This window comes from Mustelus asterias, unplaced genomic scaffold (assembly GCF_964213995.1).
Source record: "Mustelus asterias unplaced genomic scaffold, sMusAst1.hap1.1 HAP1_SCAFFOLD_184, whole genome shotgun sequence".
In the NCBI taxonomy this organism is placed as follows: domain Eukaryota; kingdom Metazoa; phylum Chordata; class Chondrichthyes; order Carcharhiniformes; family Triakidae; genus Mustelus; species Mustelus asterias.
The window spans coordinates 435,728-463,266 of record NW_027590182.1 but is presented as its reverse complement, the minus strand read 5'-3'; the positions used below and the strand labels follow the sequence as shown (position 1 = coordinate 463,266).

Genomic DNA, 27,539 nt, shown 5'->3' with positions numbered 1-27,539 from the left:
AAACAAAAGGAAACAGGAGCATTGGAACCAGCCTGGACTTGCAGACTGAAACCCCGCCCAAAGCCCGCACGTGCTCAGAGGGGAGAAAGGTTGAGAAGAACACTCTGTAACACTTCTCCTCCCCTTAAATTTCAATCCCCCATCAGGACAGAAATACAACAAAGTAATGTCTTTAACAATACGGAAGTCTGTCAGGAGCTTTGTGGTTGCATTGCGACCTGTACAATACCACTGGTAAATCTTGTAATGGTGTTTCTGGAATGGGAGGTGAAGAGGGAGTTTGAGAATCTGTACATGAACATTCCTCTTCCACTCCCACAGCAGAGTCAACTGGCAAAGCTGGAACCATTTCCTGGTGAACATCCACAGCAGCATGACCCTCTGCCATGTTCTCAGTAATGGTTGCTGACTCTGAAACTGTTCTGACTCGGGGTCACACCGCAAGCGAATATGGTCTTGGTGTCTGCGAACAACTCTTCCGTTTTACAGTCTCACCACCCAAGATACTGGACCACTTTGGTTTAAAATTATTCCCGGTAACCACCTTTGGTTACTCCCAAAGTTTCTGATGTAAACCTGATCACCCGGTTTGAACTGCCTCTCTTTGGCGTGGCAGTCGTGTCCCTCCTTCTGCTTCTCTTGTCTCCTGCTCACTTTTGTTCTGAAATCTGGATGAAGCAGATCCAGATGAGACTTCAACCTTCGACCAAAAAATTCCACAGGAGAGTCCGGTTGTGGATTGTGGTGTGATGCGAAACTGGAACAAAAATCTTGAGAGCTTGTTCCTAAAGTATCGCCTGCCATTCTTTTCAATCCCTCCTTCAAACTTTGAACAGCTCTTTCTGCGAGACCATTTGTACAGTAAGAAGTTTAACAACACCAGGTTAAAGTCCAACAGGTTCATTTGTTAGCAAATGCCACGAGCTAACAAATGCATTTGCTAACAAATAAGCCTATTGGACTTTAACCTGTTGTTGTTAAACTTCTTACTGTGTTTACCCCAGTCCAACGCCAGCATCTCCACATCATGAAGACCATTTGTAGCCAGATGAAATGGTGCAGTACGCACATGGCGTAGACCATTCCTTTACAGGAATTCCTGAAACACCTCACTTGTAAACAGAGTGTCGTTATCTGAAACAAGCCAATCTGGTAACCCAGGGCAAGTGAAAATTTGACAGAGCTTCTCTGTTGTCACAGGAGCTGGAATATTACTCATGATCTGTGCTTCCAACCATTTTGAATGCACATTTACAATGACCAAACACATGTGATTCATGAAAGGCCCCCCAAAGGCCACATTTAGTCTGGACCACGGCCTATCAGGCCACTCCCAAGGATGAAGTGGTAATGTACCCAGTGTGTTGTGCCTGATTCAATCGACAAACAGTTTATTGAGCTAGGCCAGCGGGGAGAAGCCACAGGGGCTGACCATGTGCAACTCCATCCAACACAGAATATCATCAATTCTTATCCAGTTACTCAGCTCATCCTGGCTGGACACAATCCAATCAGAATGGTGATAGATTACATACATTATAGGTTCAATAAAATTAGTATCTGGGCATCATGGGGCTTTGTGATGGACAGGTGCCCTCATCATGATGCTTTCCAAACCCCCCCTTCGGGGGGGGTCTTTCTTGGGTTTTCTTTGTACACAGACTCCCTTAGTTAGAAATGGGGTGGATTAAAAGTTCTCAAATGGACGTCAGCACCCTTCCTTTGTTTTAATCGAATGACCACATGGTCTGGGAATCATTTCTATTTAATGCTCTCTCTTTTTAAACTCTTTCCTTCAGTATCCAATTCCAGAATTTTCCTTTTCTTTGTGTTACTTGCGTTAGGAATAAATCTTTGGACCTGACAGGAAGTTTAACCCAAGATCAATCCAACACAGGATTGGTCAGAATCATTTCACATGTGTCAAATTTTAAATAACCATTACAAATTAAAACTCTCATTCTCACATGGGTGAATTGTATCCGGATTAAAATTCCCACATGTTTCGTAAAATATCCTGGAATCCTGTCTCTGGCCAGTAAAAATGGCTCCAGGTTCATAACTTCTGAACAAAAAAAGGTTTTATTAATCACACTTCCTTTTTTAAAAATCTGTTTGATTTAAATCACAGACAGAAAACCTCAAAGCTTGAAGCATTCATCCCACAAATATCATCCACACACAAACAGAGAAACTTAGCATGTGCTTTACAACAACAATAACCAAAATTAATTACTGAAGTGTTCTTGTGATTCTGTTTTTAAACTTCCAAAAATGCCTTTAATTAAAGACTCAAGGTGAGGTTAATTCCCCAGAAAGATAAACCTTAACAAATGTAGCCCAAAACAATGATAAAACATATCTACAAACATCCACAGAAAACAAACAAAACACACAGATTCTCACAGCTCGTAAATTTCAAACAATGAATCTTCAGCATTCTCTCTCGCAGCTGTAGCTTCTTAAAGCGACAGAGCACTACAAGCTCACAACTCCTTGATTAAAATAAGATACAAGATCCTTCATTATAACTGAACCTTTTTAAAGCCAACCGACAAGGACTGATTTTAGAGGCAACATCTTTGTTGATTTAAAATCCCAAACACGTTATAGCCAAACACCGGCAAAATCTTTGTTCTTTATCTGGGGATAAAATTCTCAGTTATTCCAAATTCCTCCAGGCGATGCTTAATATTTCCGCATTTAACTTATTCCCAGAAATCCTCAATTATAAACTAAAATAGACACGTGTTTCCGGGCAGTCACAGGAATGTGGTCAAGATAGTCCAGTCCCACAATGCCTCACATTCAATCTGCAGTCCTTCAATTATAACAGAATATGTGGCTGTATGTAGCTGCCTCGGCCATGGTCAACCCCAACACTGCCTTCCTGAACTGCTACAATGCCTGAGGTGTAAGTACACCCACAGTGCTGTTAGGGAGGGATTTCCAGCTACACATTCCAGACTTTCACTAGACTGCAGGTGGATATCAGATTGATATATTCCATTCAACCACACCCAAGGTGAGTTATTCCAATTCCGTTATTGTCCAGGACAATATATTCACAATATCTTTAAAACAGAAATTAAACATTCCCATTTGATTTCAGGTATTAACATATTCTGTTGGTTTGTTCTTTATTGTCAATGTCAGACTGGGGTTGTTTTCCTTGGAGCAAAGGAGGTTGAGGGGAGATTTGATAGAGGTGGACAAGATTCTGACAGGTTTAGATAAGGTGGACAAAGAAAAGCTGTTCCCAATAGCTGATGGGACAAGACGAGGGGGACACAGATTTCTTGTTTTGGGTCAGAGATGCAAGAGGGGGAGTGGGGAGGGGGAGTGTGGGGGGGGGGGGGAGATGTGAGGAAGAATATTCTGATGCAGCGAATGGTAATGACCTGGAACTTGTTGCCTACGAGGGTGGAGGAAGTGGAGACAATAAACAATTAAAAAGGAAATTGGATGGGCATTTGGGATGTTCCAAACAGAACGAAGAACAAAGAAAATTACAGCACAGAAACAAGCCCTTTGGCCCTCCAAGCCTATAGCAACCATTCTGCCCGTCTGAACTAAAACCCCCTACCTTTCTGGGGACCATATCCCTCTATTCCTATGCTATTCATATATTTGTCAAGACACATCTTAAAGTCACTATCGTATCTGCTTCCACTACCTTCCCCGGCAACGAGTTCCAGGCACCCACCACCCTCTGTGTAAAAAACCTGCCTTGTACATCTCCTTTAAACCTTGCCCCTCGCACCTTAAACCTGTGTCCCCTAGTAACTGACTCTTCCACCCTGGGAAAAAGCTTCTGAATATCCACTCTGTCTTGTAGACTTCTATCAGGTCTCCCCTCAACCTCCGTCATTCCAGTGAGAACAAACCATGTTCCTCCAACCTCTCCTCATAGCTAATGCCCTCCACACCAGGCAACATCCTGATAAATATTTTCCGTACCCTCTCCAAAGCCTCCACATCCTTCTGGTAGTGTGGTGACCAGAACTGAACACTAGATTCCAAGTGCGGTCAAACTAAGTTTCTATAAAGCTGCAACATGACTTACCAATTTTTAAACTCAATGCCCCCACCCGATAAAGGCAAGCATGCCGTATGCCTTCTTGACTATCTTCTCCACCTGCGTTGCCACTTTCAATGACCTGTGTACCTGGACACCCAGATCCCTCTGCCTATGAATACTCTTAAGGGTTCTGCCATTTGCTGTATATTTCCCACCTGTATTTGACCTTCCAAAATTCATTACCTCACATTTGTCCGGATTAAACTTCATCTGCCATCTCTCCGCCCAAGTCTCCAACTGATCTATATCCTGCTGTATCCTCTGCCGGTCCCCATCGCTATCCGCAATTCTACCAACCTTTGTGTCATCCACAAACTTACCAATCAAACCAGTTACATTTTCCTCCAAATCATTTATATATATTACAAACAGCAAAGGTCGCAGCACTGATCCCTGAGGAATGTCACTTGTCACAGCCCTCCATTCAGAAATGTACCTTTGCACTGCCAACCTCTGTTTTCTTCTGACTAAATATCTCTGAACTTCCTAACACCCTGTCACTCTGTGATCCTTGTGACATTTGAAACCAGGTATTCACAAAAAGACTGAAAGAGCATCAGCCCACTGGAGGCTGAGACCGGCCAGTCCAGCACAAAGAAACCCTCTGACCCTCCCCATTGACCAACTGTGAGAAGGAACAAAATGCAGTCCTGGATGTAATTGAGAGCAGAAACAATAACAGCAGAATCCAACTCCTGTCATCACTCATGAACTTGCTGATGTCTCAGCAGCCGGGATGAAACTCTGAATCCCTTCCCACACTGAGAGCCGGTGAACGGCCTCTCTGCAGTGTGAACTCGCTGGTGTGCCCGCAGGCTGGATGACTGAGTGAATCCCTTCCCACACTGAGAGCAGGTGAATGGTCTCTCCCCAGTGTGAACTCGCTGGTGTGCCTGCAGGTGGAATAACCGAGTGAATCCCTTCCCACACTGAGAGCAAGTGAATGGCCTCTCCCCAGTGTGAACTTGCTGGTGTCTCTGCAGGTTGGATGACTGAGTGAATCCCTTCCCACACTGAGAGCAGGTGAAGGGCCTCTCCCCAGTGTGAACTCGCTGGTGTGCCCACAGCTCGGATGACTGGGTGAATCCCTTTCCACACTGAGAGCAGGTGAATGGCCTCTCCCCAGTGTGAAGTCGCTGGTGAGCCCGCAAATTGGATAACTGAGTGAATCCCTTCCCACACTGAGAGCAGGTGAAGGGCCTTTCCCCAGTGTGAACTCGCTGGTGTCTCTGCAGGGTGGATAAACAAGTGAATCCCTCCCCACACTGAGAGCAGGTGAACGGCCTCTCCCCAGTGTGAACTCGCTCGTGTGTCCGCAGGTTGGATGAACAAGTGAATCCCTCCCCACACTGAGAGCAGGTGAATGGCCTCACCCCAGTGTGAACTCGCTCGTGTGTCCGCAGGGTAGATAACTGAATGAATCCCTTCCCACGCTGAGAGCAAGTGAATGGCCTCACCCCAGTGTGAACTCGCTGGTGTGTCTGCAGGTGGGATGACTGCGTGAATCCCTTCCGACATTCAGAGCAGGTGAATGGCCTCTCCCCAGTGTGAACTCGCTGGTGTGTCCGCAGGCTGGATAACTGAATGAATCCCTTCTCACACTGAGAGCAGGTGAATGGTCTCTCCCCAGTGTGGCTGCGCCGATGAGCTGCCAGCAGAGATGGGGCTCTGTATCTCTTCCCACAGTCTGCACATTTCCACGGTTTCTCCATGGTGCGGGTGTCCTTACCTCTCTCTTGGGTGGACAATTAGTTGAAACTTCGTCCACACACAGAACAAGATTACAGTCTCCACCCGCTGTGAATGGTGTGATATTTATTCAGGCTGTGTAACTGGTTAAAGATCTTTCGTCAGTGCATTGGAACACACTCACTCGAGTGTAGCAGTGTGTTGATGCTTTTTCACTCACACTGACATTTCAAATCTTTTCAAATCGACAGACTGGACAATCATTTCTCCTTCTGGATTCAAAGTCCGATGATATTGAGGTCCCAAGGAATAAGACTCTGTCAGATCGAGACGTGACGTTTGAGATTTCAGCCTGTGATTCCTCTTTCAATATCCTGTAAAATGAGTTTCCAAAAGTCATCAGTGTCAGTACAGGATAGAAATTCAGAACAGACAATTTCTATGGAACATTCTTTCCTCTCTCATTCCCCAAAAGCTGTAAATCTCCATCCCACACACTCTCTCCCCATTCTCAGCAGGTCTGGCAGCATCTGTATGGAGAGAAAAGAACTGATGTTTCAGAGCTTTGACAAAGGGTCATCTAGACAAGAAACATCAGCTCTTTTCTCTCCTTACAGATGCTGCCAGACCTGCTGAGATTTTCCAGCATTTTCTCTCTTGGTTTCAGATTCCAGCATCCGCAGTAATTTGCTTTTATAAGGCTGCAGATACCTCCTCCCAAGTAACATGCGTGTGCCCAAGACATCACCACTTGTTTCCCTTATTTCTTTCGCACCCATGGTGCTCTCCGCAGTAAACACAGAGAAGTATTCATTAGAAATCTCACCCATCTCCTGTGGCTCCACACACAGATGGCCATACTGATTTTTAAGGGGATCTATTCTCTCTCTAGCCACCCTTTTACTCTTAATATAGCGATAGAACCTCTTGGAATTTTCTTTAATCTTACCTGCCAGATCCATATCAGACCCACTTTTTGTCCTCCTGATTTCCCTCTTCAGTATTTTCTTACACTTTTTATAGTCAGAGTGATTCACTTGTCCCCGATTGCCTAAACCCAATGTATGCTTCCTTCTTTTACCTGACCAGAGCCTCAATGTCCCTTGTCTGCCAGAGATCCCTAAATTTACCATTCTTTCCCTGCATCTTAACAGGAATATACTGCCCCTGGACTCTTGATATCACACTTTTAAAACCTCCCATTTGCCAGTCATTCCTTTCCTTTCATTGATCTCGCTTCCAAACTAAAACCGGCCGTCTGCCATTACCCGCACTGATGTGGAGATGCCGGCGTTGGACTGGGGTAAACACAGCAACAAGTCAAACAACACCAGGTTAAAGTCCAACAGGTTTATCTGGTTCACCCGCACTGCGCATGCTTCAGGTCCCGCCCCTCATTCACTCCGATTGGTTGGAGGACCAGCCACTCCCGCTCGGTCCTCCAGCCCCGCCCCCTCTTCCTATTGGTCCGGAGCTGCCGTCAATCAGTTCCCGGGCATTGTGATGTGGAGCATGCGCAGTGTCATTGCTGTCCTTGGCGCTTGTTTGTCCCGGAGAAGCGGAGTCAGCGTTAGGCGGTGGCTGGGAGGATTTGGAAACACTTTGTGGATCCGCAAACCCTTCAGAATCATTGTCAGCTCCCTGGTTTGCAGCTGCGGGACTTCTCCCTCCCTCCCTCCCGGGAACAGGCCCAGGTTAACGGCCCCATCCTGGCTCAGCCACTGGAGGATGGTTCACATCAGAGGATGGGGGAGAGGGACAATAAATAAGAGGTTCCACTTTGGCCTCAAATCAATGAGGACTCTGATCTCTGGGAAGGAAGGAAACCCTGGGAGGTGGGCGGGGAGGATTCACAAACACCCGCTGGAGGCCCCAACACCCCCAATAAGACCCATTGGTTTTATTGTCAGTCTGCAGACAGCAGCTGGAGAACTGAACCCAGTAAGAGTTTTAACAACACCAGGTTAAAGTCCAACAGGTTTATTTGGTAGCAAACACCATTAGCTACCATTAGGTGTTTGCTACCAAATAAACCTGTTGGACTTTAACCTGGTGTTAAAACTCTTACTGTGTTCACCCCAGTCCAACGCCGGCATCTCCACATCAGAACTGAACCCAGACAGAGGAGAGGGAGGGAGCAAACTGGGAGTGGAGGAAAGAAATGGTGAGATGGGTTTGGATTTCAAACCAGGGAGGAGGGAGAGTGTGTGGGACAGGAATTTATTGATTTGGGGAACAAGAGAGGAAGAAATGTTCCAGAGAATTAGAATTGCCTGTTCAAAATTTCTATCCTGGACTGACAGTGATTAATTTTGTAAACTCCTTTTACAGGTGAGGTGAAGAAACATCACATCAAAATCAGACAGAGTCTCGATTCACTTGGACTTAAATATCCTCAGACTTTGAACGTGGAAGGAGAAATGTTTGTCTTCTGTCTGGAGGAGAAGATTTCAAACATCAGTGTGACTGAAAAAGCACCAAGATACGCGCACACCCGAGTGAGAGTGTTTCAGTGAGTTGACTGTGGAAAGAGCTTTATCCAGTTACACAGCCTTAAAAAACATCACACCATTCACAGCAAGGAAAAACTGTACACGTGTTGTGTGTGTGGATGAGGCTTCAACTGATCGTTTAACCTGGAGAAACATAAGGACACCAGTATCATGGAGAAACCGTGGAAATGTGGGGACTGTGGGAAAGGATTCAGTTACCCTTCCCTGCTGGAAATCCATCGGCGCAGTCACACTGGTGAGAGACCGTTCACCTGTTCTGTCTGTGGGGAGGGATTCATTCAGTCATCTGGCCTTTGGTCTCACCAGAGAATTCACACTGAGGAAAAGCCATTCACCTGCACCTCCTGTGGGAAGAGGTTCAGGCATTCTTCAGCACTCACTGTGCACCAACGCACTCACACCGGGGAGAGACCATTCATCTGCTCCGTGTGTGGGAAGGGATTCACTCAGTCATTCCACCTGCTGTCACACCAGCGAGTTCATACTGGGGAGAGGCCGTTCACCTGCTCCGACTGTGGGAAGGGATTCACTGGGTCATCCCACTTACTGACACACCAGCGAGTTCACATTGAGGAGAAGCCATTCAGCTGCACTGACTGTGGACGGAGTTTCAGACAGGCATCCTCCCTCGTTGCACACCAGCGAATTCACACTGGGGAGAGACCGTTTACTTGCTTTGTGTGTGGCAAGGGATTCACAGTTTTACCCACCCTGCTGAGACACCAGAAAATTCACACTGAAGAGAAGCCATTCAGCTGCACTGACTGTGGAAAGAATTTCAGGCAGTCATCCAACCTCAGTGCTCACCGACGCACTCACACTGCAGAAAGACCATTCACATGCTCCGTGTGTGGGAAGGGATTCAATCGGCCATCCAACCTCTCTGCTCACCAGCGAGTTCACACAGGGGAGAGGCCATTCACTTGCTCCGTGTGTGGGAAGGGATTCGCAAAGTCTTTCAACCTGCTGGCTCACCAACGCACTCACACTAAGAGGCCATTCAACTGCTCTGTGTGTGGGAAGGGATTCACTCAGTCACAATGGCTCCTGAGACATCAACAAGTTCACCAGTGACTGCAGGGGTTGGATTTTGCTGTTTTTGCTGCTGTTCAGTATTGACAGTCTGACAATATTTTATTTCTGTTGATGTTAACAAATCCTATAACTAGCTGGAATTTAATATTCTGGAAGTGTCACTGATTTTCAGGGCTGCAATGTCACTTTTTAAAAGCACCACCAGTGATCTTCCCCCTTAATTGAAGAACTCTCAACAGGAACCTGTTTAGAATAAAATTAAGAACTTTTGCTTCAATTCTAATTTGATCTTTGGGCAAAATCTACAATTCATTCTCTGAAAGATCCATCTGCAGGGCACAAAGTATTTATTTTCAATGCTTGTATTGAGATTTTCTGGAAAGCTACTCTTTGATTTTTAAGGGCTATTTTTTGGTTTCCAGGGCATCGTTTTCCATTCTCAGTAACTCCTTTATTAGTGATGTAGTCACGTAGTAACATTACCTTTTGTGTTTCTGTTAGTTTACTTCTTTGAATAAGATAGCACAAATACTGAAGACTGTGTATATATTAAATCTTTTAAATTGGAATCTATGAATGATATGTTTTGTTAACTTATTTTAAAAATACTCCCATACTCTCTTTCCAAAATGAGAATTCTAACTATTTGACACAAGGTAACTGAATCAGATGTTTACTGGTTCAGACGGTGGAGCAGGAAAAATCTCTCCCGATTCTGATCTTCATTGTGTGTGGATTTACATTGATAACCCATCAATAACCTCACTCCACCAGCTGAGATCAGCTCTGACCGGGGATTCTGTATGTTTTCTGTGAACGTTCAACTGCAAATAAAAGCAGTTTAGAATATGGACCTGGATGAATGGATCTCAATTTCTAATGTGACGACCCAAGTGATTGGTAAGTATGTTCACAATATCTGGTTACTCAAATTCCTGAGCTGTAAACCCCACCTCCTGAGATATATAAAAATAATCGAGACTTGTTCAGCAGAATGGGGAAAGGTCTGCCGATGGTTGGCTCATTCCTTTTGAGGCTCACACTGCTATGAAACTAGTTCTGTAGCAGGAAGACACAACTCCTCCACACATCACTGATAGGCTGCTGAGTCTTTTCTCAAAATAGGTGGCAAAGCTGTTCCTCCAGTTTGAGACTCTGTCTCTGCAGATGTAGCAACATCGGGAGAGACAGAATCTGTGGTTGGAGGAGATGGTCCTCACAGTTTCTGCCTCTCCCATGTACAGGATGATTTATTTCTTCCAGTAGTTCCTCACAAGACTTAATTTCTGCAGGCCTTTTGGCAAGTCATGTTGCAGCTTTATAGAACCTCAGTTAGGCCGCACTTGGAATATAGTGTTCAATTCTGGTCGCCACACTACCAGAAGGATGTGGAGGCTTTGGAGAGTGGAGAGGGTACAGAAAAGATCTACCAGAATGTTGCCTGGCATGGAGGACATTAGCTATGAGGAGAGGTTGGAGAAACTTGGTTTGTTCTCACTGGAACGACGCAGGTTGAGGGCGATCTGACAAAGTCTACAAGATTGTGAGGGGCTTGGGCAAAGTGGATAGAAGCTTTTTCCCAGGGTAGAAGAGTCAATTACTCGGGGGCACAGGTTTAAGGTGCGAGGGGCAAGGTTTAAAGGAGATGTACGAGGCAGGTTTTTTACCCAGAGGGTGGTGGGTGCCTCGAACTCGCTGCCGGGGGAGGTAGTGGAAGTAGATACGATAGTGAGTTTTAAGAGGCGTCTTGACAAATACATGAATAGGATGGGAATGGAGGGATATGGTCCCCAGAAGGGGAGGGGATTTCAGTTCAGTCGGGCAGCGTGGTTGGTGCAGGCTTGGAGGGTCGAAGGAATGTTCCTGTGCTGTAATTTTCTTTGTTTTCTTTTGAGAGTGAATTCACCATCCACAGCCATTTATTTTGAACCCTGGTTTGAAATATTCTCACTCTGGGTTTAAGGCTTCACGGCGTAATACACAGATTTAGATCTTACCACCAAACACCAATTTATATCCTCATCCGAGTCCCAGATTTAAATGTGGTTGTCCAAACTAGAAAACATATATAATTTGACTCTTTTTAAACCTGATTCACCACACCCTGCCACACTAATTACAAGAGATTGTGTTTGGGACCAGTTGTTCCACTAAAGTCTGTGTTGTTCTCAATGATGACAGTTTTAACCTCTCCGTAACCTGTCCTAACACTTCTGCCCTCCAGGGGGCTCTGTTTTTCTGATGGTGACATTCCCTGTTTACCCAGTCAGCCCTTGAATTGTTTGTGAATCCAGTCACATGTCGGTTAGACTGGATCAGGGCGGCAGATTTCCTTCCTTGAAGGGAATTAGAGAACCAGATGTGTTTTTACAACAATTAATTCATGCTCATCAATATTTTTGTTGAAACGTGGTGGGATTCAAACCCAGGTCCCAAAATCATTATAATAAATAGAGAAAATGCTGGATAAACTCAGCAAGTCTGTTTTATTCAGAATTCCAGCATCTGCTGGATTTTCCTTTATCTCCAAATCATTCCCCTGGAATACTCCTGCTCTGGCTCTAATTCCAGTCAGCTCAGACAACAAAAACAGGTTTCACAAAATCACAAACATTTAAAAAAGGAGGTAGTCAAAAGGCAGGTAACTAGAGGCCGGTTAGCTTAACTTCTGTAGGAGGGAAAATGCTTGGATCTATCATCAGGGAAGAAATAGCGAGACATCTGGATATAAGTTGTCCCATGGGTAAGATGCAGCATGGGTTCATGAAGGGCAGGTCATGTTTGACTAATTTGGTGGAATTATTTGAGAACATTACATGTGCAGTGGACAATGGGGAACCTGTGGATGTGGTGTATCTGGATTTCCAGAAGGCATTTGACAAGGTGCCGCACCAAAGACTGCTACATAAGATAAAGGTGCACAGTGTTACAGGTAATGTATTGGCATGGATAGAGGATTGGTTAACTAACAGAAAGCAAAGAGTGGGGGTAAATGGGTGTTTTTCTGGTTGGCGATCAGTGACTAGTGGTGTGCCTCAGGGATCAGTGTTGGGACCGCAATTGTTTACGATTTACATAGATGATTTGGAGTTGGGGACCAAGTGTAGTGTGTCAAAATTCGCAGATGACACTAAGAGCAAAGTGTGCAGAGGATGCTGAAAGTCTGCAAAGGGATATAGATAATCTAAGTGAGTGGGCGAGGGTCTGACAGATGGAGTACAATGTTGGTAAATGTGAGGTCATCCATTTTGGTAGGAATAACAGCAAAATGGACTATTATTTAAATGGGAAAAAATTGCAGCATGCTGCTGTGCAGAGGCCAAGCTGATTGGAGGAGGGAAAGCACTTCCTCCTCTATGACTTGATCTCATTTGCATCTTAGCCAAAAGGCCGAGATACTGCTTTTAAAAATTGCTTCATATGAAACATATGAAGCTTCAATGTAACCTAATGACCTCAAACAAACCTCTGCAAGACGTGCCGGATCATTGACACGGATGCCATCATCTCACGTGAGAACACCATCTACCAGGTACACGGTACCTACTCTTGCAACTCGGCCAACATTGTCTACCTGATACGCTGCAAGAAAGGATGTCCCGAGGCATGGTACATTGGGGAAACAATGCAGACACTACGACAACGGATGAATGAACACCGCTCGACAATCACCAGGCAAGACTGTTCTCTTCCTGTGGGGGAGCACTTCAGCAGTCACGGGCATTCAGCCTTGGATCTTCAGGTAAGCGTTCTCCAAGGCGGCCTTCACGACACACAACAGCGCAGAGTCGCTGAGCAGAAACTGATAGCCAAGTTCCGCACACATGAGGACGGCCTAAACCGGGATGTTGGATTTATGTCACATTATCAGTAACACCCACAGCTTGCCTCCTGGGCTTGTAGAATCTTAATAGCTGTTCTGTCTGGAGACAATACACATTTCTTTAACCCGTGTTTACTGTTCCCTCCACCCACATTGTCTGTCCCTTTAAGACCTGGCTGGCTGGAGGATTCGCATTCTAATCAGTATTCTGCAACTTGATTCTGTCTGTTTGCACTGTTTGAGAGCACATTTCCACTCCATCTGACGAAGGAGCAGTGCTCCGAAAGCTTATGGTATTTGCTACCAAATAAACCTGTTGGACTTTAACCTGGTGTTGTGAGACTTCTTACGCTGTGCAGAGGGACAGGGGTGTCCTTGTGCAGGAATCTCAAAGAGTTGGTTTGCAGGTGCAACAGGTAATTAAGAAGGCAAATGGAATTTTGTCCTTCATTGCTCGAGGGATGGAGTTTAAAAACAGCGAGATTATGTTGCAGCTGTATAAGGTGCTGGTGAGGCCACACCTGGAGTACCGTGTACAGTTTTGGTCTCCTTACTTGAGAAAGGATATACTGGCACTGGAGGGGGTGCAGAGGAGATTCACGAGGTTGATTCCGGAGTTGAGAGGGTTGGCTTATGAGCAGAAACTGAATAGACTGGGGCTATACTCATTGGATTTCAGAAGAATGAGGGGAGATCTTATAGAAACATATAAGATTATGAAGGGAATAGATAAGATAGAAGCAGGGAAGTTGTTTCCACTGGCGGGTGAAACTAGAACTTGGGGGCATAGCCTCAAAATAAGGGGAAGCAGATTTAGGACTGAGTTGAGGAGGAACTTCTTCACACAAAGGGTTGTGAATCTGTGGAATTCCCTGCCCAGTGAAGCAGTTGGGGCTACCTCATTGAATGTTTTTAAGGCAAGAATAGATAAATTATTGAACAGTAAAGGAATTAAGGGCTATGGTGAGCGGGCGTGTAAGTGGAGCTGAGTCCACAAAAAGATCAGCCATGAGGCTCGAGGGGCCAGATGGCCTACTCCTGCTCCTAGTTCTTATGTTCTTCCCACAATCCCCACATTTCCATGGCATCTCCCTGTGACTGCAAATTATGTTCCAAAAGGCCAGATGATTGGTTGAAGCTTTCACCACACCTGACTAAACCTCTGACTAACCTGACTAAAACTGAGGATAAAGTATTGGTGTCTGTAAGGGCTAAAACAATACCCTTGGCTTCCTTGTAGATCTGTGGCACCAAGTTCAAGACTCCTTCATGAATCATCCTCTTGGCCTCTAGCCTGTCAACTGTCCATGAGAATCTCATGTTTCAGAATGTTCACTGCTCATTCTTCCAAACCCAATGAGTATAGGTGCAACCCTTCCCCAAAAGACAATGAGTTGGATTCTGCGGCCTCATTTGTCCCAAAACTGGAGAATCCCCCCCTGAGGTCAAAGGACCTTTGTGTGGTCCACCCCCTGGCCTGCTACGATTCCTGTGGTGGGCGGGATGGGAGAAATCTCCCCTACACCTTCACAACCTTTCCTCAAAAGACAACACCTTCATCTTAGGAATGGGCCTGGTGAACTTTCTCTGAACTCATTCCAATGAAAGAATATCATTCCATCAGTAGGGAGACCAAAACCGTGCACAGTATTCCAGCTGCTATCTCAGCAATGTCCTGTGCAGGTGTAGCAAGTTCCATTTTTCAAACTCCACCCCCTTGCAGTAAAGTCCAACACTCCATTTGCCGCCTTCTTTACTTGCTGTACCTTCATCCTATTTTTTCACGATTCATGTACAAGGACACCCAGATTCCTCTCTACGGCAGTATTCTTCAGTTTCTGTATATTTAAACAATTTTTTGCTCCTCTATTCTTCCTGCCAAAGTGGAAAAGCTCCCACTTTCCCGCACTATACTCCATCTGCCATTTTTCTGTCCATTCAGGTACATAGAACATAGAACAGTACAGCACAGAACAGGCCCCTCGGCCCACGATGTTGTGCCGACCTTCATCTGAAACCAAGATCAAGCTATCCCACTCCCTACCATCCTGGTGTGCTCCATGTGCCTATCCAATAACCGCTTCAATGTTCCTAAAGTGTCTGACTCCACTATCACTGCAGGCAGTCCATTCCACACCCCAACCACTCTCTGCGTGAAGAACCGACCTCTGACATCCTTCCTATATCTCCCACCATGAACCCTATAGTTATGCCCCCTTGTAATAGCTCCATCCACCCGAGGAAATAGTCTTTGAACGTTCACTCGATCTATCCCCTTCATCATTTTATAAACCTCTATTAAGTCTCCCCTCAATCTCCTCCGCTCCAGAGAGAACAGCCCCAGCTCCCTCAACCTTTCCTCATAAGACCGACACTCCAAACCAGGCAGCATCCTGGTAAATCTCCCCTGCACTCTTTCCAGCGCTTCCACATCCTTCTTATAGTGAGGTGACCAGAACTGCATGCAATATTCCAAATGCGGTCTCACCAAGGTCCTGTACAGTTGCAGCATAACCCCACGGCTCTTAAACTCCAACCCCCTGTTAATAAAAGCTAACACACTATATGCCTTCTTCACAGCTCTATCCACTTGAGTGGCAACCTTTAGAGATCTGTGGATATGGACCCCAAGATCTCTCTGTTCCTCCACAGTCTTCAGAACCCTACCTTTGACTCTGTAATACACATTTAAATTTGTCCTACCAAAATGAATCACCTCACATTTATCAGGGTTAAACTCCATTTGCCATTTTTGAGCCCAGCTTTGCATCCTCTCTATGTCTCTTTGCAGCCTACAACAGCCCTCCACCTCATCCACTACTCCACCAATCTTGGTGTCATCAGCAAATTTACTGATCCACCCTTCAGCCCCCTCCTCTAAGTCATTAATAAAAATCACAAAGAGCAGAGGACCAAGCACCGATCCCTGCGGCACTCCGCTAGCAACCTGCCTCCAGTCCGAAAATTTTCCATCCACCACCACCCTCTGTCTTCGATCAGATAGCCAGTTACCTATCCAATCGGCCAACTTTCCCTCTATCCCACACCTCCTTACTTTCATCATAAGCCGACCATGGGGGACCTTATCAAACGCCTTACTAAAATCCATGTATATGACATCAACCGCCCTACCTTCATCAACACACCTAGTTACCTCCTCAAAAAATTCTATCAATTTAACTTTTCTGTGTCCCTTATAGATTTTTTGTAATAACCTCACAACTTGCTTTTCTACCTATCTTTGTATCATCAATTCTGGCTTCATCCAAGTCATTGATCAAGGTGGCTGTTTTTCTCTCTCTCAGTTGTGGGTGATATTTCTCTCTATTCTCCTGGAAACTGAATGAATCTTGTTCCAAACTGGGTTCAATATCAGACATTTCAGGGAGTCCGGAATCATTCGCCCCTGAACCTACACTGGTAAAACCCCAGGCAGTTCCTCAGTAAGGATTTTTCTCGTTCCTCACCATATATTAGTCAGGATACTGAAACCCAACTTTTTTACAGTCCACTCCTGGAGGTCCCACTCCCTGAGCCGACAACATTCAGCAGTGTCAGTGCTGAAGTTTCACAGTGGGAGTGATTCCCAGAGTAACTGTCAATCAGATCACCATTGATGTCCAGGTTTGTGTATTTTTAGTTATCCTGATGTCTAACACACACACATCAATAAAACAGGGAATTCCTGCAAACAAACTGCAGCTTCTTCTCTATCTGGAAATCCAATGTTTGTTGAATAATTGTCCCAGCGGTTAACAGGCTCCTGTGAACTCATCCAACACGTATTTTAATACTGACTTTAACAAATATATTTTAAATAGGTTTATTTTAAATGAGTTAAAACCAGCCTTAAAATGGTAGATATAGTATAACAACCATAGTACTTTTCAGACTGGAAACTTTAACCTGCTGTTTCACTTTGATTTAGGAGCAGATCCCAGTTTTACACCAATCTCTGATTCATGTATCCAGCATTCACCGTCATTCTAAAAGCTGAAGTTGCTGCAAAATCTCAGTAAGTCTGACAGAATCTGTAAAGACAGGAACAGTTAATGTTTCCAGTTGAATGTGACTCTTCTTCAGTGTCAAAACATTAGTTCTGTTTCTCTCTCCAGAGATGCTGTCAGACCTGCAGATAAATGGCCTCTCCCCATTATGAATTCTCTGGTGTTTCAGCAGGTCGGATGAATCAGTGAATCCCTTCCCACAATCAGAGCATCCTCCCCATTGACCAACTGTGAGAATGAACAAAATGCAGTCCTGGATGTAATTGAGAGCAGAAACAACAACAGCAGAATCCAACCCCTGGAATCACTTGTGAACTTATTGGTGTCTCAGCAGCCGGGATGAAACTCTGAATCCCTTCCCACACTGAGAGCAGGTGAACGGCCTCTCCCCAGTGTGAACTCGCTGGTGTGTCCGCAGGTTGGATACCCGAGTGAATCCCTTCCCACACTGAGAGCAGGTGAACGGCCTCTCCCCAGTGTGAACTTGCTGGTGCCTCCGCAGGTGGGATGAGCAAGTGAATCCCTCCCCACACTGAGAGCAGCTGAATGGTCTCTCCCCAGTGTGAACTCGCTGGTGCCTCCGCAGGCTGGAAGAACAAGTGAATCCCTTCCCACACTGAGAGCAGGTGAATGGCCTCTCCCCAGTGTGAACTCGCTGGTGCATCCGCAGGCTGGATGAACAAGTGAATCCCTTCCCACACTGAGAGCAGGTGAATGGCCTCTCCCCAGTGTGAACTCGCTGGTGTGACTGCAGGTAGGATGATCGAGTGAATCCCTTCCCACACTGAGAGCAGGTGAACGGCCTCTCCCCAGTGTGAACTCGCTGATGTCTCTGCAGTTCGGATGACCGAGTGAATCCCTCCCCACACTGAGAGCAGGTGAATGGTCTCTCCCCAGTGTGGCTGCGCCGATGAGCTTCCAGCTGAGATGGGACTCTGTACCTCTTCCCACAGTCCCCACATTTCCATGGTTTCTCCATGGTGCAGGTGTCCTTGCCTCTCCCTTGGGTGACCAATCAGTTGAAGCCTCGTCCACACACAGAACACGTGTACAGTCTCTCCCCGCTGTGAATGGTGTGATATTTATTCAGGCTGTGTAACTGGTTAAAGCTCTTCAGTCAGTGCACTGGAAGACTCTCACTCAAGTGTGGCAGTGTGTTGCTGCTTTTCCAGTCACACTGATGTTTGAAATCTTTTCAAATCAACAGACCGGACAATCATTTCTCCTTCTAGATTCAAAGGCCGATGATATTCAGCTCCCAAGGAATATGAGTCTGTCAGATCTAGACGTGAAGTTTGAGATTTCAGTCTGTGATTCCTCTTTCAGTATCCAGGAAAATGAGTTTACAAAAGTCATCAATGTCAGTGCAGGATAGAAATTCAGAACAGACAATTCTAGTTTCTATGGAACATTCTTTCCTATTTCAGTCCCAAAAAGCTGTGAATCTCCATCCCACACACTCTCCCTCCATTCTCACTCTGCTGTATCTAATATTCACCCTCCCAATTCTCCTGAAGGTGCTGATTGAGGCTGATTGACAGATCCATGCTCACTGCTTCCTGTCCTGGACACAGAGACCATAACAAATTGGAGCTGCAGTCGGCCATTTGGTCCATCGAGCCTTTTAAACCATTCAATGAGATAATTTGTTCATCTACCTCAGCATCATTCTCCCCACACTAAACCCATATCCCTTGATATCCTCAATATCTAGAAACCAATCAATCTCTCTCTTGAAAATAGTTGATGACTGAGGCTTCACTGTCCTCAGGGGTTGAGAATTCCAAAGCTTTAGCACATCCTTGAGTGAAGAAATCCCCTCACATATTAGCTTTTGCTCCATCTTCTTGTCTGTTCCCCATAACTCTTGACACCTTTGTCAGTCAAAGATCTGTCTAATTGGAATATATTCAATGATCCTCAGCCTCCACTGGTCCCTGTGGAAGAGAAATCCGAAAGACTAACAACCCTCTGAGGGAAGAGATGTCTGGAAATATATAACGTAGCTACAGTTCCATATTACAAGATATTCAGATCCCAAGGAATATGACTCTGTCTAGACGTGACGGTTGAGATTTTTGCCTGTGATTCCTCGTTCAATATCCTATGAAATGAGTTTGCAAAAGTCATCACAGTCAGTATAGGATAGAAATTCAGAGCAGACATTTCTAGTTTCTATGGAACATTCTTTCCTATTTCATTCCCAAAAAGTTGTAACTCTCCATCCATATCTATGGATTCTATTTAAAAACGAAAGTGGATGGGCATTTGAAGGAAATAAACTTTCAGGAGAATGGGGATATAGAGGGGGATTGGGACTGGAATGTTATACAGAGAGTCAGAATGGACTCGAGTTACCGAATGGATTCCTTCTGTGCTGTAATGACTTTATGACTGGAAATGTATAACATTGCTACAGGATTATATTACAATGCAAGAACTAGTAATAAAAGTATTTTATTACAGAAACATAAATAATAACACCAAAGTCGGTGGTGTGGTAGACAGTGAGGAAGGGTGTCGTAGTTTGCAGGAAGACTTAGACAGGTTGCAAAGTTGGGCCGAGAGGTGGCGGATGGAGTTTAATGCGGAGAAGTGTGAGGTAATTCACTTTGGTAGAAATAACAGATGTGTTGAGTATAGGGCTAACGGGAGGACTTTGAATAGTGTGGAGGAGCAGAGGGATCTAGGTGTATGTGTGCATAGATCCCTGAAAGTTGGGAATCAAGTAGATAAGGTTGTTAAGAAGGCATATGGTGTCTTGGCGTTTATTGGTAGGGGGATTGAATTTAGGAGTCGTAGCGTTATGTTGCAACTGTACACAACTCTGGTGCGGCCGCACTTGGAGTACTGTGTGCAGTTCTGGTCCCCACATTACAGGAAGGATGTGGAGGCTTTGGAGAGGGTGCAGAGGAGGTTTACCAGGATGTTGCCTGGTATGGAGGGGAGATCCTATGAGGAGAGGCTGAGGGATTTGGGATTGTTTTCGCTGGAAAGGCGGCGGCTAAGAGGGGATCTTATTGAAACATATAAGATGATTAGAGGTTTAGATAGGGTGGATAGTGATAGCCTTTTTCCTCTGATGGAGAAATCCAGCACGAGGGGGCATGGCTTTAAATTGAGGGGGGGTAGTTATAGAACCGATGTCAGGGGTAGGTTCTTTACCCAGAGGGTGGTGAGGGATTGGAATGCCCTGCCAGCATCAGTAGTAAATGCGCCTAGTTTGGGGGCGTTTAAGAGATCCGTAGATAGGTTCATGGACGAAAAGAAATTGGTTTAGGTTGGAGGGTCACAGTTTTTTTTTTAACTGGTCGGTGCAACATCGTGGGCCGAAGGGCCTGTTCTGCGCTGTAATGTTCTATGTTCTATGTTCTAATATATCTAATCTGGGTACCATATAATAACACTAGACAGATCTCTGTCCTATATTAACATACTGTCCCCTTAAATGTCAACCATCTCCTGGGGAAAGCTGCCCTTTAATTATGAACATTAGGAAAAAGACCATCCTTTTCGACAGACAAATAAATGTGTCAAGCTGAGGGAGCAAAGGATGTTCACCAGGCTGATTCAGGGAATCGCGGGACTGATGTAGGAGGAGAGATTGACGAGGTTAGAATTGTTTTCGTTGGAGTTCAGATGAATGAGGGGGGAATCTCAAAGAGACTTATAAAATTCTAACAGGTCGAGACAGGATAGATGCAGGGAGGATGTTCCCGATGGAGTCCAGAACCGGGGGTCACAGTCTGAGGATTCAGGGCAGACCATGTAGGACGGAGGTGAGGAGACATTTCTTCACCCAAAGAGTAGTCACCCTGTGGAATTCATTACCACAGGAAGTAGTTGGTGCCAAAACAAGAAATGTATTCAAGAGGCGGCTGGATAAAGCACTTGGGGTGAATGGGATCACAGGTTATGGGGAAAAAGCAGGATTAGGCTACTCAGTTGGATGATCAGCCATGATCATAATGAATGGCGGAGCAGGCTCGAAGGGCCAAATGGCCTCCTCCTGCTCCTATCATCTCTGTTTCTATATCAATGTCTTTAAGAGAGAGAGAGAGAGAGAGGGAGACCTGGGCCAACCTTTCCAGAGTCTGCACCCTCCCTGGATTCACTTCCTTTCCCTTCAGTTGCTGCAAGTCCCCAATTTCCCCCAGAATGAGAAAAGAAATGGAAAGGGGGAGAAAAGAAAGTGTGTTACTCAAAGATGTTGGCCTCTTTTAGGTCAAAACAAATAAACAAACTCAGATTAAGTCAGGACAAAGTAAAAGGGGCAGCTCCCCAAAAGGAGGGGGAACAGTCCGAACAGAAATCAAAGTACAAAGGAAACTTAAAAACATCAAATTAAAATGTGATTATTAGGGTCGATAACGCACCCCAACCCCTGCGGTGCCCAGCGGGCGCGGAAGGCGTCAACCGCGCCCGTGGACACCGCATGCTCCCTCTCCAGGGACACCCGGCCGTGAACGTAGCCGCGGTAGAGGGGAAGACAGTCAGGATGGACGGCCCCCTCGATCGCCCGCTGCCTGGACCGGTAAATGGCGCGTTTCGCCAGGCCCAGGAGCAGGTTAACGAGGAGGTCGCCATCCCGACCCCAACAAAAAGAAAGTGCAACCTAAGACACAAAACATAGACATGGTCCACGGACTTCACAAGGCCACAGAAGGGGCAAGCTTCATAGCCCGTGAACCAGTGAATCCTACGGTTGTGCGGAACTGCTGCATGCATCACCCTTCACCCCAGGTCCCCGATGTAATTGGGGCAATCCCTCCGTAGAGGGACCTCTACGGAAACAAGGCCCGCCAAGGTGTATCCGGGCGACAGGCGAGGAAGCAGTAGTGGAGGGTGTGCAGCAGCAGCCCGCACAGGAAACGCCTCCGCGCGGTAGGAAAAGGCACGGAGGACATTTCCGCGAGGCGGCTCAGGCTGTGGGGCACCTCACCCAGGGGAGGGGGCTGAGGCTTTGGGCCAATGTGGAATTCTGTCCGAACAGGGGAACGCTCGGGCGGGATCCCACCGCACGCCTGCGCCGCCTCGAGTTTGCGTGCACTTTCGGGGCCGAGCACGACCGTCCTAAGGTCTAGGATGGCTTTGGCCGCGTGCCGGATGGTCGTCCCCACACGCTCAGCCAGCACGCGGGGGCCCATCCAGCCCGCTCCTCCGCCATCGAGCACGTCCCCGATTCTGGTCACCCCGGCGTCCACAGCCCTCCTCTCCGCCAGCCACCTGAAGTCATACGGCTGGAGGAGCGGATTCCTGAGCAGCGGCTCTCGCACGAGAGCCGCTACTCCTGACGGGGGAGAGCTGCGTCGCGAGGCGCCCGTGTTCCAGACGGTGAGGAGGTCCTGGTAAAAGATGGGCAACTCCTGCAGGGTGGTCGAAGCACGCCCCAGTTCGATATGCAGGAGCTGCACGTCATAATTGAGGCCGTGCCAGTGGCAGAAGAAACATGGCACACCATTGTGGAGGGGGCTCAACGTAAAGGTACCTTTAGCGGAAGGTCGCTATCTGAGTGCGGAGGCACACCAGACCTTGCCCGCCCTCCTCAAGCGGGAGATACAGAACCGCAGCAGGGACCCAGTGCAGTCGATTGCCCCAGAAGAACCGCAGGAGGGTACTCTGGATATCGGTGACAAAGCCAGGGGGAGGGGTCAAAGGGACCAGCCGGTACCACAGCATGGAGGCGACCAGCTGGTTTATGACGAGAACCCGCGCCCGTGAATGGTCACAAACACTCACCTCTGAAACAATTTAACTGATTTTAATATTAAAATCTCCTGCTGGAGCCTGCAGCTGGAAAGATATCAGAAGCATTGGCATCAGAGAAAAATCTCCCAGTTGAGGAAATCCTCAGGGAGCGGGGGTGATGTCACTGTGCAATTGTAAGTATGTGATGAGATCACAGACAGGAACACAGAATACCTGGGTCTGTGCAAACCAGTGAACACCACACATTATGGAGGATGTGAGGCTCCTTGACAGGGTGCAGAGCAGATTTATCAAAATGGTTCCAGGGATGAGGAATTATAGTTACAATGTTAGGCTGGATAACTTGGGGTTGTTCTCCTTGGAGCAAAGTAGATTGATTGAGGTGTACAAGGGTACATGGAGGTGTCAAAGTTAACATGCTCTGTTTACACGTGTACAAGCTCTGACTATGGGTCATCCAGTCTCGAAACGTTGGTTCTATTCTCTCTCCACAGATGCTGTCAGATCTGCTGAGATTTTCCAGCATTTATTGTTTTTATTTTCCTTTCTTTTTCCTTCTCTACCACCGCTCTGCCTCATCAATAAGACATTGGGACTCAGGGTTGATGCAGTTTGATGGACAGGTTGTCTCCATTCTGAGCACTGGGGAACAAGCCCCTCCCACTGATTGACAACATTGCCCTCTACAAACATGGCGGCCGCACGTGCGCACTGCTGCCTATTGCCCCCAATAAAGATGGCGAACGTTAACCCTGGACGAACACGAGGAGCTGCAGCCTTGCTCGGTACAAACTGGGTCCGGGAAGTTCTCTTCCGCGGTTTGCGGCTTACACAACATGCTTATGCAGCGTTTCCACCCACCTGGACGATCCATTGCTCTCTCCGTACCTCCAATCACCTCTAACAGATTTCCGAGCCCACAGCAAAAGCCGTTTCCCATCGCCATTACTCATACTGCGCATGCTCGAGTCAAAGGTGGCCCCGCCCCTCGTTCGCTCCGATTGGTTGGAGGACCGACCGCTCCATGTCGGTCCTGCAGCACTGTCCCCTCTTCCCATTGGTCCGCGCTGCCGTCAATCAGCCGGGCATTGTGACGGTGATTTGCTGCTTGTCCAATAATGACAGTAAGAAGTTTAACAACACCAGGTTAAAGTCCAACAGGTCTATTTGGTAGCAAACGTCACACAAGCTTTCGGAGCCTCAAGCTCCTTCTTCAGGTGAGTGGGAATTCTGTTTACAAACAGGGCATATAAAGACACAGACTCAATTTACAGAATAATGGTTGGAATGCGAATCCTTGCAGCTAATCAAGTCTTAAAGGTACAAACAATGTGAGTGGAGAGCTTCCACTCTAAACACGTTAAAGAAGCCATCCCCAACGGACAAGCCCTCCGTACACACAGGATCTGCTCGGATGAGGAGGATCGCAACAGACACCTCCAGACGCTGAAAGATGCCCTCATAAGAACAGGATATAGCGCTCAACTCATCGATCGACAGTTCCGACGCGCCACAGCGAAAAACCGCACCGACCTCCTCAGAAGACAAACACGGGACAAGGTGGACAGAGTACCCTTCGTCATCCAGTACTTCATCGGAGCGGAGAAGCTACGGCATCTTCTCCGGAGCCATCAACATGTCATTGATGAAGACGAACATCTCGCCAAGGCCATCCCCACACCCCCACTTCTTGCCTTCAAACAACCGCACAACCTCAAACAGGCCATTGTCCCGCAGCAAACTACCCAGCCTTCAGGAGAACAGTGACCACGACACCACACAACCCTGCCACAGCAACCTCTGCAACACGTGCCGGATCATCGACACAGATGCCATCATCTCACGTGAGAACACCATCCACCAGGTACACGGTACATACTCTTGCAACTCGGCCAACGTTTTCTACCTGATACGCTGCAGGAAAGTATGTCCCGAGGCATGGTACATTGGGGAAACCATGCAGACACTGCGACAACGGATGAATGAACATCGCTCGACAATCACCAGGCAAGACTGTTCTCTTCCTGTTGGGGAGCACTTGAGCGGTCACGGGCATTCAGCCTCTGATCTTCGGGTAAGCGTTCTCCAAGGCTGCCTTCACGACACATGACAGCGCAGAGTCGCTGAGCAGAAACTGATAGCCAAGTTCCGCACACGAGGACGGCCTCAACCGGGATATTGGGTTCATGACACACTATCTGTACTCCCCACAGCTTGCCTGGACTTGCAGAGTCTCACTGGCTGTCCTGTCTGGAGACAATACACATCTCTTTAGCCTGTCTTGATGCTCTCTCCACCGCATTGTTTGTACCTTTAAGACTTGATTAGCTGTAAGTATTCGCATTCCAACCACTATTCTGTAAATTGAGTTTGTGTCTTTATATGCCCTGTTTGTGAACAGAATTCCCACTCACCTGAAGAAGGAGCTTAAGGCTCCGAAAGCTTGTGGCTTTTTCTACCAAATAAACCTGTTGGACTTTAACCTGGTGTTGTTAAACTTCTTACTGTGTTTACCCCAGTCCAACGCCGGCATCTCCACATTAGCAATAACAGAGTCTCAGTGTAACAATGACACACACAGGCTCCAATACAATCAGAGTGGAGATGGGGCACAGAGACAACACAGCAAAGCACTGACTTACTCTGAGTGTAACAAATACAATGTTTGTTCAAATAATAAGAGTCACGTTGCAGTATGTTAGCGAACACAGCATTGGATCCAATGTAATGGTAATACAGTCAGTATCTCGTGCACCATAACCAAAGTTTCGGTTTCATTTGATAGTGTGAGTGAGTCATGGTCTATTGATATAATGTATTTAGATTCCGGTGTGTGTTACTCTGCCACTGTCATTATCAGACAATAGCCTGTCTGTTATTCCAATTCTGCTGTATTCTACAACTGCAGTTTCAGTGTCTCTGAGGTCATTTTAACTGCAGGTAATCTGACATTAATGGAGACAAGAGGCCCAACAAACATTTGATTATAATAGGAGGACAAAGTGTAAGGGAACAATGATATTTTAAGGTGTCTGTGTTGTGGTGAGTGTCACTGGGAGGTGAGTGATAAAATACAAGTGGAAACATCATGACAGAGACATGTGACTGACTCGGCCTGACTGAGAGCTGTTATACTCGAGGCGAGAATAATGAGGACATGGGGAACTCCAGGGATTTCTGATATCTGAGGTGTATCTGTTAGAGGAACTGAAAATAATCAGTGCTTCCTCATGGTTATCTCCAGTTCTCAAGTTACACAGACACACAGGAAAGAGATCTGACAGCTCATCAAACCCAATATTTTAATCTTCTGTTTGAGACACATTATAATCGAAAAGATCAAATATTAAAACCTGAGGAGAGAAACATTCAGAATGTCACAAGGATGAGTGAACTGTCTAATTAATCCCATTCACCATAACTTTGCCAATTTATCCTCTGCAAGTATTTATCCAATTCCCTTTGAAAGCTACTATCAAACTTGCTTCTAGCACCTGTCAGTTAGTGCATTCCAGATCATATGAAGTTATTGTGTAACAAATTCTCCTTATCACCCCCTCCAGTTCTGTTGTCAATTAAATTAAATCTCTGTGTCCTCTGCTTACAGACCTTCCTGCACGGAGGAAATCGATTCTCTCCATCGACAAACCCTCGTGCTCCTGGGAGATAATTTCTCTCCATTGACACTATCATAAATTATTTGTCATTTTAAACACCTCTATTAAATCTCCCAGCACATTCCCCAACCTAAGATGGATAACCCATGTTTCTCCTGCCCTGAAGAATTATATGGACTCAAAATGTTAACTCTGAACAGATGCCGCTGGACCTGCCGGGTTTTTCTGCTTTTCTCCCTGTCATTCCTTCCATAATCAATCAGAAACTCTTCATGATTTTGAACATCTTGATCAAATAGGAACAATCAGACCCTGAGAAAGATACAGAGGGAGAGACAGAAAGAAAAATTGAGAGATTTTAAAAAGCAGAAAGATGAGGTGGTCAAAGATAAAAGCTGAGAAACAGAGGAAACAAGCAATACAGAGAGAATGCTCTGTATGTAAGGGAGCAGGCTATCAGTTCCCAGCTGTGGGGAGCACAGGGAACTCAGTAACTGATCCACAGACACAGCTGGTTATATCTGCGAATGGAAACTCTGAACAGAAATAACTGGCTCATTTGTAAATGTCACCACAATGTGACCTGTGTGACTCTGCCCTGACTCTGTGGACAAATAAAGGCCGCATTGACAGATGTTCTCACCAGATTGTGGTCCCTGGATTTATTTTCTGCTCAGAAGTGAGATGTGCGTTTTTGAACCGGCAGCAGAGAAACAGGAAGTTGTGTTACCTGAGAATGAAACAGCCGGTGTCAGTTTGATGTTATCACCGTGAACAGTCTTCCTGTCTGTGAGGGTGAACTCACTCTGGCAGCATCAAGAACAACCACACAGATTGCTGCTGGTCTCAGCATTACATTCATCTCCATTCCCATTTTAAACAATAAAGAAAGGAGATTATTTGGACTTTTAACACATTCACTGAATTGGGAGATGGACTGAGGGTCATCACTGGGAGAAATGAGGAGGAATTAGAGAACAAATGAGTTTTCCCAAAGAGGGTTATTAGAAAAGAGGAGATTTAAAGTGAGTCAGGGCCTGTCAGAGGAAGTGGGAGAGAGAAACA

The 27,539-nt window shown here is 46.2% G+C and overlaps 3 protein-coding genes and 1 long non-coding RNA gene across 4 annotated transcripts in view; 2 read left to right on the top strand and 2 right to left on the bottom strand.

Annotated features, from left to right (window-relative positions):
* LOC144485293 (uncharacterized) overlaps nt 1-9,889 on the top strand; it is a 113,353-nt gene extending 103,464 nt beyond the window's left edge. Inside the window, exon 2 of the mRNA XM_078203503.1 lies at nt 7,975-9,889. Coding sequence (XP_078059629.1) covers nt 8,434-9,357 — 924 coding nt within the window. The 5' untranslated portion in view covers nt 7,975-8,433 and the 3' untranslated portion in view covers nt 9,358-9,889. The remainder of the gene's footprint in view (nt 1-7,974) is intronic.
* Nucleotides 1-27,539, bottom strand: part of LOC144485303 (uncharacterized) — a 461,444-nt gene that overhangs the window by 180,579 nt on the left and 253,326 nt on the right. The gene's annotated exons all lie outside the window — the stretch shown is intronic.
* The window catches only part of LOC144485284 (uncharacterized), a 283,279-nt gene that overhangs the window by 29,582 nt on the left and 226,158 nt on the right, over nt 1-27,539 (bottom strand). Inside the window, 2 exon segments of the mRNA XM_078203491.1 lie at nt 4,876-5,449; nt 17,532-18,035. Of these exon segments, the coding sequence (XP_078059617.1) occupies nt 4,876-5,449; nt 17,532-18,035 (1,078 nt within the window).
* LOC144485290 (uncharacterized) overlaps nt 1-27,539 on the top strand; it is a 308,115-nt gene that overhangs the window by 206,067 nt on the left and 74,509 nt on the right. The gene's annotated exons all lie outside the window — the stretch shown is intronic.